The sequence below is a fragment of the Rhinopithecus roxellana genome, chromosome 6 (genome assembly GCF_007565055.1).
Source record: "Rhinopithecus roxellana isolate Shanxi Qingling chromosome 6, ASM756505v1, whole genome shotgun sequence".
Taxonomy (NCBI): Eukaryota; Metazoa; Chordata; class Mammalia; order Primates; family Cercopithecidae; genus Rhinopithecus; species Rhinopithecus roxellana.
The window spans coordinates 123,040,093-123,053,097 of NC_044554.1; the positions used below are offsets into that span (position 1 = coordinate 123,040,093).

Consider the following 13,005-nt stretch of genomic DNA (forward strand, 5'->3'; position numbering starts at 1 on the left):
CATTTCAAATGTGTGAAATAGGTACAACATTAGGTATGAATTTGAATAATAACATTTACAATGCAAACTTTAACAAAATATAGGAGTGAAAGTAAGGCTCTAAATAACTGAAGAAGCCTAAACGTTAAATTGCTTAGTTTGCTAAGCTGTTCTTAAACTTTTTAAAATGTAGCCTTTTTTGAACTCCTATCTGTTGAATATAAACAAGAAATTGATTTGACTTTTAAAACTGATAAATAGGAAGAATGGAAAAGAGAACATCTGGTGAAAATAATGTTGACAGACAAGCAGTCAGAATGTTGGAAAGAGACTCCTTTAAACTTTAAGGATAAAGAGGAGAATGAGGGAAAATATTAAGGTACAGAAAAAATTTTTTAATAGGACTAGCCATTGGGCAAAGAGAAAAGTTAAAGGCATTTTGGAGTAACAGTCTTTTCAAACACGTTCTCCCTTTTGTGTAGGAAATTTTCTTGTTAGTTTGGAATCTGACCTTCTTCCATATTTCATAAGATGAAACAGATAACTTAAAATGAAGCAGTAAACAGTTTGCAACAATATCTTTAATTAAAAAGAAAACAATTTTCATAAATTATTTGGAGTTTCACTCTAAGTGGTCACAATTTCATGGCCTATTAGAATATTTGCTGAAACAAATACATCAGACTATTGAACCGATATGTAAACTCTAAAAAGAAAAAATTCATTACATTTTAAAAATATCTTAATTCTCTTAATGGGTGCTATAACAATAGTTGTTGTTCCAAGAAAACAATAACTATCTATTTATTGAAACTCATTTATCTTAAATGTTCCTGCTTCTTTGCTGAAACAGTGTATTATTGTCAAAAGGTTCTGACCTGCTCTTCAATTATCTGAATGCATCTACAGCTTAAAGCAAATATTTAACTTATGTCCACACTTTAAAAAAAGAAAAATACCTAAGAAACAGCTAAAACAATTCACGCAGGGCCTTACCAAAAAGAAGGAGGTATAGTTTGCACTGAAAGACCCCAAGTGTGTCACCGAAGGGCTCCATGAAAGCATCCTGTCCCATGCATGCAGTGACCTGTTCTCGGCGGTAACTTGGACCAGCAGCTGCTGGTTTATTTGCTAGGGAAATTAGCAATGAGGTAACAGACCCTATCTTGCCTCTTGCTTCTGTGATTTGAATACAGAATGAATGTGTATACAAAGGACACAGGGAGTGGGAACACCTGTTATATGCTTTGCAAGAATACAGGCTTATGGCTTTCAGAAGAGTTTCTTAGCAACTACCAGTAATTGTCTATATATTTCATAAATTATACTTAGTTATTAAAAATCACATGAAGGAAAACATCCTTTTAAGTGACTTTACTGAAAAATGGCATGTTTTCATAATGAAAGAATATTGTGAAATTTCCTTAAAAACAAAAGCTGGTTTTCTATCATGCAAAACTATGCCATTATTATTTAAAAATTTAAAAAAATAAGAAAATAGAAGTATCTCATGTATCTGCTAAACAGTTATAAATCTTCGTGAAGTCACTAACATGTAAAAATTCTACCGACGAATCAAAAGAGCGCTCCAGCATAGATTCAAAACATATTTTTTCTATGCAGTGTTTCCTATTACAGTGACTGATTTCATTGAATCTTTGAATTCATCTTAGTTTTAAAAGCAAATCACAGGTGTGTTTCCGAGTAGGGCTGAGGCATGGACCATGCATAATTATAATGAAAAGCCCACGTCAAGAGATAGTGTCTGAGGCAACATTTTCACAGCGGATGCATACAGGAAGTAAACCAATGATCTAGAAAAGATCTTACCTCTACTGTAATGTCCAGGTTACAGTTTCTCAACCTGGTCTCTTCATTGTCATGGCAGCAGATAGTCTGAGCATGTCTGCTTAATTTATGAAGTTATTAGTTAACCCCTATTTGCAAGAAGACTCTGGTTCTAGCTTTGCTATATAAAATGTTAATTATATACCCAAATCTGCATCAAATCATCAAATTAAGTAAAATTCCTTGCATACATCAGTTTTAACAGTAAAGGCCCACTGAAGAAGTTCAATGACAAGAGGGGAAGGAAGAATATACCTCAAGCATAATCAAAATAAAAAAGGAATGATAGTAATTTTGGAATGCAAGTTTGGAAACCCTCTTTGCATTAAGGCTCTGAACTTTTCTAGAAGGACTTCTATAAGCCAAGAAAATAAGAGACTATTGGGAAAACTAAGTCCTTTTCAGAGACCAATCACTTTCAGATCCCTCCATGCTTCAGAAAAATGGCAAGAGCTCCTCACACTTCCACCACCTCCCTGCAAAACAATAACAATGCCACAACTTGCTCTGTGCTATCTCTAAATCTGGTACATACATCTATTGCAGCACTTATCTCCTTAATCTTAATTTATTTTATTGGATGTTTATTTTCCTTCTGAGCTCTAGAATACAGAGAATAATCTTATTCATTCATGGATCTTGGGCACGTAGCATAATGCTTAACTAGTATTTTTGTTAAGTTGCTCCTCCAGAAAACAAAACTCTAAATGCTCCTTGGCCCCTGTCTTATGATTCTCAGTTGATGTGTAAAAAATACAAATAAATTTTAATATTGGATTGCACAAAATACAATCTGGAAAGTAATAGGGAAGTTCTACAGATACCACATAGGCTCCCCCAACATCTTTTAGATTGATATTAATCTCCAATTGCCTTTATTAAATTAGCTCTTTCCAGTGTTTTTCAGTCTAGTGCTGGATTATAATAAAATTTGTTGGGTCCTTGGCAAAAAGAGAAATAAAGACAAGGTACTGTGTTTTTTTCCTTAGTGTTAAATATACTCAATATAAAGGAGATTTTTATTCTGAGATTTTCTTTGTTGTATTTGAAAATATTCTCTCTTTCATGACATAAGGTGATAGTAGATGCTACATTAACAAATAAATGCCAATATGAATCTTACTTGTAATCTTTTTATTTCATGGCACACATTGAAATATACGGCACATCTAGGTAAAGGGCTACTGGGATAATCATGACAAAGCGCCCTCTAGTGGTAAACTGTAGATATAGACTCATACCTGCTGGAGTCACTTCTGATTTCAACATGTTTATACAGGAAGTGAGAAAAAGAGTGCTCAAATCAACTGTTAATTTTTACATGAGTCTTAAAAATAGTTTGAAGTGTTTTATAATTATAAGATTTTCCTACCATCCATATCTCACATCACACCTGTAACCCACTGGGAAGTTCTGCTGTATCATTCCAGTCGGAAAAAAGGGCCTGTAGTGTCACTGTTTACCAATCTTAGTTATATTTGCATTTAAAATGAGAAGGCTGATTAACCTAAAACAATCTATATTCATGGTGATTAAACTGCAAGCAATGCAAGGAGCCACTGGGATAGAGTGTGCGTGTGTGTGTTTGTGTGTGCGTGCACACATGCATTTGCAATGGGATATGGACACATATACTCCTGTGCAGGGGTGTGTGTGTGTGTGTGTGTGTGTGTGTGTTGGAGGCAGGGCTTTTTATTACCTCTCAAATCACACTACACAGTTTACAGTCTAGTTTATTTAAATTGTAGACTGGTAATACTTCATACAGTAAATGTCTGCTGCATAAATTTCAAACATCCACATTTTTAATCACAAGTAGCAAGCATGTGCGTGTTTTGCAGTGGCAGAAACAATTAAGAAGGAGAGGTGGTGAAATGCCAACGTCAATGTAGATGTAGAACAGTGGGGAATAAGAAGAACTGGGGAGAGAAAATGTTTCTTATTGTTGTAATTAGTAGATTCTCTCCAGTTTACAGGGAGAGTTAGCTGCCAGAGGAGGCTATCACATATGCCTATGCCTGTGCTAGTGTTCACTTCTGTAAAGTCCACAAAGCTACCTCACGGAAGCCTTTATCTATCCTATATGGCTGCTAAATACTATGCAGTACTGTCTTTCTTCCTGGGCACCTATTTAGGTCACTACTTTACCTTCGACAAGTGTTCTGTTTTCTGTTATGGCCTGCTCAAGAAATGTAGTCATATCATCTTGGAGGGGCTGCATCTCTCCACTGCTTTGGTATTTGTGCAGTGGTAAGTAACTTTATCTTTCTAATCAAACCAGGATCTCAGCTTTTATTTAAGCTTCCAGATATTCCTCCTGTTTGGGCCATTAGAAATATGCCCTTATCCTACTTTACTACTAATCCTATTGCCCTGAATCAGATCAATTTACTTAACTCTCGGCTCTGATGTTCCAGTATGCAAAAATGGGGTTAGCACTTCTCTACCAAGGAATTGGTATCCAGCAAACCTTCCCCCAAGATTTGTTGGCAGACCATCTAAACTTTCCATTACTTTGCACTGGGCTATCACTAACAACAGCTCTCAGGTAAATGTGAAAATTCTGAATAAATCTTACAAATAAATACCTTTATGAAAATTGGAAAGGAAATAGCATGCCAAACCTTTTACAAAGTGTTTTTTAGGATGCCAAGTTTTTTGTTTTTTGAGCGTAGACAGGTAGAAATGAATAACATAAGGTTCAATTATTTCATATAGTGTTAAGGTATGCTGAATTTGGAAATATAGTTTACTCAGACACCAGTGCTGACTTACTTTACAAGCTTTCAATATTATAGTTACAGCTTTCAAACTTTTAGAAGACTGTAACCATTTTTATCCATTTCTTCAGTTTATAGGAAATAAAATAAAATGTAGAGTTTTGGAGTAAAACAAAATTTTAATACTTTCTTGCTTTTTCAGTGTCAGATAGGGATAATGCTCATTTTTCTGAATTTGGCCAACAGAAATACACACATTAGATAAAAAAAAAAAAACTTTTTTGGGGGATCATCTTTAATTTTGTGTATCTGAGTGTGTGAGGGAGAAAATTCTGGAGTTGAATCTGGGTTCTAGTCCTAGATCAAGCTCTCATGAAATATGTGGCCTCGAACCCTTATATAGATATGTTTTCTCATCTTTACAGCATGGATTTGACATGCTAGAGCTGGACTGCCTTTAAGAACCACAGAAGATTTTAAACACACAAACATCCTCAAAGAAAATAACAATAATAACAGCACACACCTCAGGTGAATCTGAACAGTCAGGTTTGAGAACTACTAAACTCGGATCACCCCTCAGATACGCTTTTAAACTAAATTGGGAACTCCTTGTGACCACAACCATACATTATCAATCTAAAGTGCTTACTATAGTGTTGCCTTGAGCTCAACAATCAAGAAATGTTTATTGACTTGGGTTTTATTTTTATATGCTAATATGGCTGGCAGTTTTTGTTTCTTTTGATGCTTTCAGGGACTTCTAAATATTGAAGATTTTCACATACAAATAACAGTCTGACAACTAAGATTAGAGAAGGTAAAGAATAAACTAAACTAGACTTGCCCTAAATGGGACCAGAATGTCTTTAAGGGGTTAGAAATAACAAAGTCAGAGAAGCATATAGGCAAACATAATTTCAAGGGAATTGCTGAATGCAGTGATACAAGAATGCATAAGATGTTTCTGTTGGAGTGGAGAACTGGGCAGAATCAAACTATACCTCATAATTGTATAGTGCTTTACAATTTATACATTTCATTCACCTACATCATCTCATTTATCCTTAGAAAGCCCTATATAAAATATTGCAACCTCATTTGTAAAAATTAATAAAACGAGGCTCTGAGGGGTGAGAAAATAGAATTTCAGAATCAGAAATAACCTCTGTTAGTGTCCCCCAAACTTCGGTCATTTGCAAATCACCTTTATTAGTTTTGCCATATCTGACTACCACCCATACTATTGTTTACCCAGTATTTTTAATTAGGTTGACACACTAACGCTTTTTATTCTAAGAAATATTTTTGAAATTATGGGTTTATAAAAGTTTATTAACTTTTAAAAAGTTAGCATTATAATAAAATAAACTTAAAAAATTTGGTGCCATGTTTTAGAACTTTCTTCAGCACAATACACGGAAATCTTAACACACCTGATGACCAATCCTTCAGTTTCTGCTTGCACATCTGCAGTAATCTTAGGCAAGTTCCTTAATTTCGCCATACTTGCTTCGTCATCTTTAAAATGGGAACCCACAGGATTCTTGTGTGGATAAATAAAGCCATATATTTAAAGCTATTAGCAGTTTCTGACAGGTACTCAGCTTTCGATAAGTGTTAGCTATTATTATTAGCTTTAGGGCCGCTTTCTTTTTCTTCTTCTTCTAATATTCTCATAATTGTAAAGTCCTTTTAAAACTGTGTCCCCAAAGACACCCCTGTCCCTTTCCCCAATTTGACTAAACTGCCAAAAGTTGAAAAGAGGACTTTAAAGTGACACGTATACTCATTATTGTTGTCGTATTTCCCGTCATCACTTGCCTTAGAGTAGGGAGGTAAAATAATAGGCGGGCGTCAAAATCCTTCGATTTTAGAGCTTTTGCGGGGGATGCCAAGACTGAGGTAGAACAGCCCTAACCCTGGAGGGCCGCCCATTGGGCAACCTAGAGCACACCTTTCCTCAGGCCAAACCCAGCGCGCCCGGGGTAGTCTCGAGTTCTCAGGTCACCTCTCAGTGACAGCCCTTTCTTGAGTTCCTTCTCCTTCGCGTCAGTCTCTCGTTCTCTCACCCCGCCCCTCTAGACCAGGTGAGGTTTCCTCCCTCACAGTCCTAGGGGGCATCGCGCCAGTCTGGCTTATATATTGTCTCCTCTGAGTTTGATCTTTCACTCAACCCCTAGTCACCTATGACTTAGGTTTCCGTCTCGCCAAAGAGTAGCTACTACCTAGTGCAAGCACCTTCCGTAAGGCCGGCGATCGCAGTGGTCGCTCTGAGCAGTAAGATTTACCGGCTTAACTGAAACACCCACTCCTTTGCTTGCTGGGAGATGTAGTCCCTGGACTGGCCGCTTTAGTTCATTGTTACTATCGCCGGCGGCCAGAAGACTACAGTTCCCAGCATGCCCAGGGAAAGACAGGATGACCTGGGTCGGCGCCTCCACGTGACCACCCACTATGGCTTCCCTGTGTCAGGTCCAGCTGTGTAGTGGCTCGGTGTGATTTGTTAGCTATTTGAGGCAGGGTACCCTCGTCAGGACTGAGACATGCAAAAAATTAAATCTCTCATGACCCGACAGGTAAGTCGCGGCAGCTGAAGCAAAGGCTTCCTTCATCTCGGAAGTGAGAGGAGCCGAGATGTTCTGTCCCTAACCGGTGGCGGGTGGAGACCTAAGTTATGGGTGGTGGCAGGTGTCAGGGGGACTGGGAAGCCGGGGCACACCCTGGAAAACTCACCTGGGCCGCCTGGATTGGAGCCCTGCTCCAGCAGGTACCCGCCTCCCAGAAACATTCGTATAAAAAGAAGTCATTGAAGGAATCAGGGTATCTTTGTCTCCCCTCCTCCTCTTTTTGCCATCTTTCCAGAACAGCCCCAGCTTCCTTGCAAGGTCTTCCGCATCCAGGCTGCCTGTCATATGTGAGCTGATAGCCTGGGTAGGGTGGTGTGGTCTGTGCAGTAGAGGTGACCTGGAAAGAGTGAAAACGGATAATTTTAAGACAGCATTTGTAGCTTTTGGATTTTGGGCAAGTCCCCAAACTTTGTAGCTTACTTGTCTGGATGTAGAAATAATTATTTTTGTTCATTTTATTTCACAGTTCTGTTATGAGGGTCATCAATAAGCTAATATATGTGAAAACTCTTTGTGAAATTCTACTTTAAAAAATTTATTTTTGTTATGGCAAAATACTGATCTTTTCTTTTTTTCCCAGAATGAAAATTCATGAATAAGAGCTTTGGCTGTTTTGTAATCTGCCTCATAAATGTTAGGGACCTCGTAATAATGCCTCAGCTTCGTTTAAGAAGTGCAGAAATTTTCTTTTATGTACTTATTGATTTTGACTTTATTTTAGCTACCTTTATTTACTTCAACTTTAATATTTCACTAGAATTGGTCATTTTATTATTTTAATATAAAAGATAATTAAGATTAGAGTTTTAAATCAACATGGCTTTTAAAAGTTTGGAGAATGTGGAAGATAATCCTTTAGTGGAAGGTTTATTTGTGAGATTTTTTTCTTGTTGATTACAAAAAGAACTCAAATTCCACTTTCTTATTTAAGAATTCACAATTTGAGAGAGATATAAACAGGTTACAAATTGTGTATTTCTCTTGCATAATACACAACTGACCCTTACATGATTATTTTAGTTATATCAGATTATTTTGTTAATGGTATGAAAATATATATCAAAATGTTCTGTGAATCATAAAAATATTTAAGTAAGTGGCTAGTAACATTTGTCAGTTCCTCACATGTGTGAAGTACTGGTATTATGCATCCTGCTACGTCTTACTTGACAATGAGTTTGGGTCCTGCTGTATCCTGTGGTAGCTGTGTGACTTTCGGCAAGTTACATAACGTTTTTAAGCATCTGTTTCCACATCTTTAAAGTAGGAATAATGTGTACCTTATGGAGTTAGCCTGATAGTGGTGTTTATATGATACAATGAAGTTAAAGAGATTAAGGTGTTAACAGAGTTCCTGGGCATTATCAAGGAAGTGCTTGAACATAGAGACCGTTAGTTACATTGGCTACATTGATGGTGGGAAAGCAGGAAAACTGGAAGCAGGCTGTTGCAGTAATTCAAGCAATAGATAAGTTCATGCTGACTTTGGTACCTGTTTGATTTTTAAATCAATATATACTTTTGTACATTATACCACTAATACCTCTGAACTGCCTTTGGGAGGCTGAATTTGGACCTTTGTGTATCAGCTAAGTTTGATGCTCTTTCAAGTTTGTTGCCTGCCATACAGTTCAGTGTAGTTAACATTGTCATAATTGTATGGTAGCTGTGGTTGGTTTAGGTTTTTTGACCTCATTTTGTAAAACTGAGGAGAGAAAAAAATTTCAGATAGGAGTGATAAGTGTATGTCTCCTAAATGTAATGCAATTTGCTGAAAATGGTAACACTTAAGTCTTAGTTGCTTATTGAATTTCAGCACGTCAAACCTGTGTTTAATTGGAATGGAAAAAAAATACATTAAAGAACACATACAAAAAGCTGGAACCATACTGTGTACAAAGTGAGGTAAAATTAGGAGTTTTGCACACATATTTAAAGTTATCCTAATTATATATGTTATGTCTTGACTTTCACATATTTGATACTGATGCACAGTTCTTAAATCCATGAGGTGTGAAATTAGTGTGCCTCCTATTTACATCGAGGGTTTGAATTAGTACAGTTTGTTATTGGGTTAAATTTAATAGGATTACAAATAAGTGTACATGAAAGTATTTCTTTTTTTGAACCTGTAGAATATGCTAATAATATATATTGAGTTAATGTGGAGAGATGGAAATTAAGGTCTGTGAAATTTAAGTTTTTGGGCATTTCAGCTGCCCTGGGAACTTTGTTTGCAAAATAATGGGAGGAAGGAAGGCTTTGTTAGCTCTCTTTATTTGAATGAGATCTGTTCTTCATCTTTCTCCATTATGCTGGCCTCTGTTCTTTCAGTCCATTCAACAAATGTTTATTGAGCACTTTGTGCCAGGCACTATTGTAAGTAAAAAAAAAAAAAAAAAAAAAAAAAAGACAAGTGTTAAGGCAGACATGGTGATAAACACTGTAGAGGAAAAGAGGATAGAAAGTCCTGGGAATTGTTGGCGATTTGAGGTCACTTATAATTTTAGATAGGATGGTCATGGAAGGCCTCACAGAGAAGGTAATATAAAAAGACCCAAAGGGAGTGAGGAAGTGAACTCTGTGATGTGGATATTTGGGAAGGAGCATTTCTGATGGAAGGAAAGGCAAATGCAGAGGGCCTGAGGCAGGAGCTTGTTTGAGAAATTGCAAGTGGCCAGTGTGGGTGAAGTGAGTGAGGAGAAGAGTAGTGGGAGATGAGGTCGGGATAAGGTTAGATGACTGAGGGCAGGAAGCTAGATCATATAGTACCTTATAGGTAATAGCAAGATCATGGCTTTCATTCTGAGTGAAATGGCAAATAGAGGAATGATATAATCAGACATAACACTTCAGACAGACCATTCTGACCCATGTTTTAAGAATAGATTGAAGAGGGGAAAAGAGCAAAACCAGGAAGACCAGTGATGAGGCTACTATGGTAATCCAGGTGAGAGGGTGGGTGTAGGCCTTCTACCCTAGTGGTAGAAGTGTTCAAAGAGGTCAGATTGTGAATATGCTGTAAATGTAGAGGTGACAGAATTTCCTGACAGATGGGGTTTGGGCTGTGAGGGAAAGAGAAGCATTAAGGATGACTCAAAATAGTTTGGCCCCAGCAATTGGAAGAATGTAATTGTGATTTCCTCGGATGGATAAAACTGAGGGAGGAACAGATTGAGGGAAGGGACATGGTTTTTGTACTTGTTAATTTGACAGCCTCTTAAATATTCAACTGGAGAGATACAGTAGGCAGTTGGCCAGATGAATCTGAATTTATGGGGCGAATCCAGGGTATAGCTAAAACTCTGGGAGTTACAAACATGTAGATTGCATATAAACTGGTTAAGATCACAGTGGAATGAGTGTAGATATACAAAGAATCTAAGGTTGGAGCTTTTGAGAATCCAGTGTTAAAAATTCAGGGGGAAGCAGTGGATCCAGGAAAGCAGAATGAGAACATGTAGCTCGTGAGGTAAGAAGTCTTTAGCTTCCTGAATGGCACCTGGAATATAGCAGATGCTCAATAAATATTTGTTGCATGAATGTGTGATAAAGAGAACAACCTAGAAGAGTGCCTTGAAGCCAAGTAAAGAATTGAAAGGAGTAAGGAGTGATTAGCTGTGTTAAATGCTGAAGATTGGTCAAGTAAGGTGAGAGTGAGAATGAGAAATGTGCTTTTGGATTGAGCAGCATGGAGGTCCTTGGTGCCCCAACTACAGCAGTTTTCATCAAGTTGTGGGGAGGAAAGCCTGATTAGAATGGGTTCAGGAGAAAATAGGGGGAGAGAAATTAGGGACTGGGTGTAAACACTTGAGTTTTGCTGAAAGAGAAGGAAACACAAATCATCACAGATGCTGCTTTGATGGATAAGACATAGTTGCTGGTTTCATAAATGGAAAATGAGGATTAATGTAGACATAACTGAAGTAGTCTGAAATGTTAATCTGATTTGGGTAAACGAAATGCAGAGGTAAGTGTTAATTTATGATGAATTTTCTATATGTCTGAACTGGGGAATTATCAACACAAAAATCAAATACAAAAGAAAATCAAATAGTGGTAAATGATTAGCATCAAAGTTTTAACTTAATAAAGGCAGAGAACTGCAGTTAAAACCATGACTTCATGCTTTAGAGAGATGAAGATAAAATAAGAATGACTTCACTTGTTAGTAGAAATTTATAAAATTGATAAAGTGTTGAAGATCTAAAGTACAGTTGAATGTCAGATGTGCTTTGAGACATTTATGTAATTCTTCATTTCTGTTTTGATAAAAGGAAAACATTTCTGTCATAAAATATTAAGAATTAGGGTTAATCATCACAGAATGCTTGAGATATATGAGACAGTATTTTTGGCTTCTCATATACATTACCTCTTTTACTTCTTATAATAGCCTATGAATGATCGTAGAATATAATGCACAAAAAGGATAGATAAGTTGTTCAAAACCACAGCAAGAAAGTCAGGATACAAACTCAAGTGGTTTGCTTCAGAGCCCATTACTATAATCACTTCCCTCTACATCCTCTTAACATGTACACAGATTTTCAATTTGTATTACTTTTATTTTGTACATTTGGCAGAAATTTGCCGTGTATTGGTATTGAACTGTTATGTGGTGACTACTTTTTCTAGATACTGGTATATATCACATTTACAATGCAGGCATTGGTTTCTTTACAGAGTAGCGCTGGGGAAAGAGAAATTAAATATGATATATTTCTTCAGGGATTTCTGTTAGATTAGTTAAGCAAATCTATACAGATGGTCCCCGATTTACTATGGTTTCATTTAATGAATTTTTGAGTTTATGATGATTTTATTGAGATTATTAAATGTATTTTCCACTTAAGATGGGTTTTAAAAATTTTTTTATTTTAAGTTCAATGGTACCTATAGAAGTTTGTTATATGGGTAAACTCATGTCACAGGGGTTTGTTGTACAGATTATTTTGTCACCCAAGTATTAAGCCTAGTACCCATTAGCTATTTTCCTGATCCTCTGTCTCCTCCCACCCTCCACCCCCAGGCAGTCTCAGTGTCTGTTTTCTTCTGTATGTTTCCATATGTTCTCATATGATGGGTTTATTGGAACATAACCCAATTTGTAAGTCTAGGAGCATGTGTACTTTGAAAAATGTTTGTTTAAAAGACATGTCAATTACATTTTAAAAATATATTTTAGGGGTGGTCATGATTTGGAATCAGATTGGGAAGTTTTACTTTCATATGTGTGTATATAATGTATTTAGAAGTGTAGTTTGGTAGCTCAGCCTTGCCTTCTTTACCACTTTTGATGCTGTTCCCTCATGACTGTTGGTAAGAATTCAAGACAGGGAAGAACAAACTGCCCAAGACTAGTAACGTATTTTTTCTCCCTCACTCATTGAAAGGCATATTAAACCTCATTAGGCCTTTCTTTTTCCAGCAAGTATTCCTAGAAATTTTTTTGCAATCAATTACATATTCCCATGGGAACAATGTGCTAATTTGTTGGAGATTGGAACCTGACCAATGACTTCTACCTAATAATTTACTCATTTCTTTGTTGTTTATTCTGTTTCTGGAACTTTGCTAACCACTGGGCTACAGAGGCAAATAGGACTTTGCCTCTCCCTTTCCTTAGGACTTAAAGTTTGGAAGAGAAAGATACCTTTAAAATTTAAAGCTTTACTACTTTGGCTGAGGTATTGTCTTGGAAGATGTCTTGCTGAGGTATTGTTTTGGAAAATACATATTCCTGGTCCAAATCCAGAGAAACCTATTCATTAGGTTTATTTTAGGGCCTACGAATCTTACTGTTAACGAATTCCCTGGGTGATGTT

The 13,005-nt window shown here is 36.7% G+C and overlaps 1 protein-coding gene across 2 annotated transcripts in view; it reads left to right on the forward strand.

Moving 5' to 3' along the window:
• The first annotated feature begins 6,965 nt into the window (after positions 1-6,965).
• The window catches only part of VPS50 (VPS50 subunit of EARP/GARPII complex), a 125,195-nt gene continuing 119,155 nt past the window's right edge, over positions 6,966-13,005 (forward strand). For both annotated transcript variants that reach the window (XM_030932465.1, XM_010353153.2), the window contains exon 1: positions 6,966-7,126. In XM_030932465.1, coding sequence (XP_030788325.1) covers positions 7,094-7,126 — 33 coding nt within the window. In that variant the 5' untranslated portion in view covers positions 6,966-7,093. The remainder of the gene's footprint in view (positions 7,127-13,005) is intronic.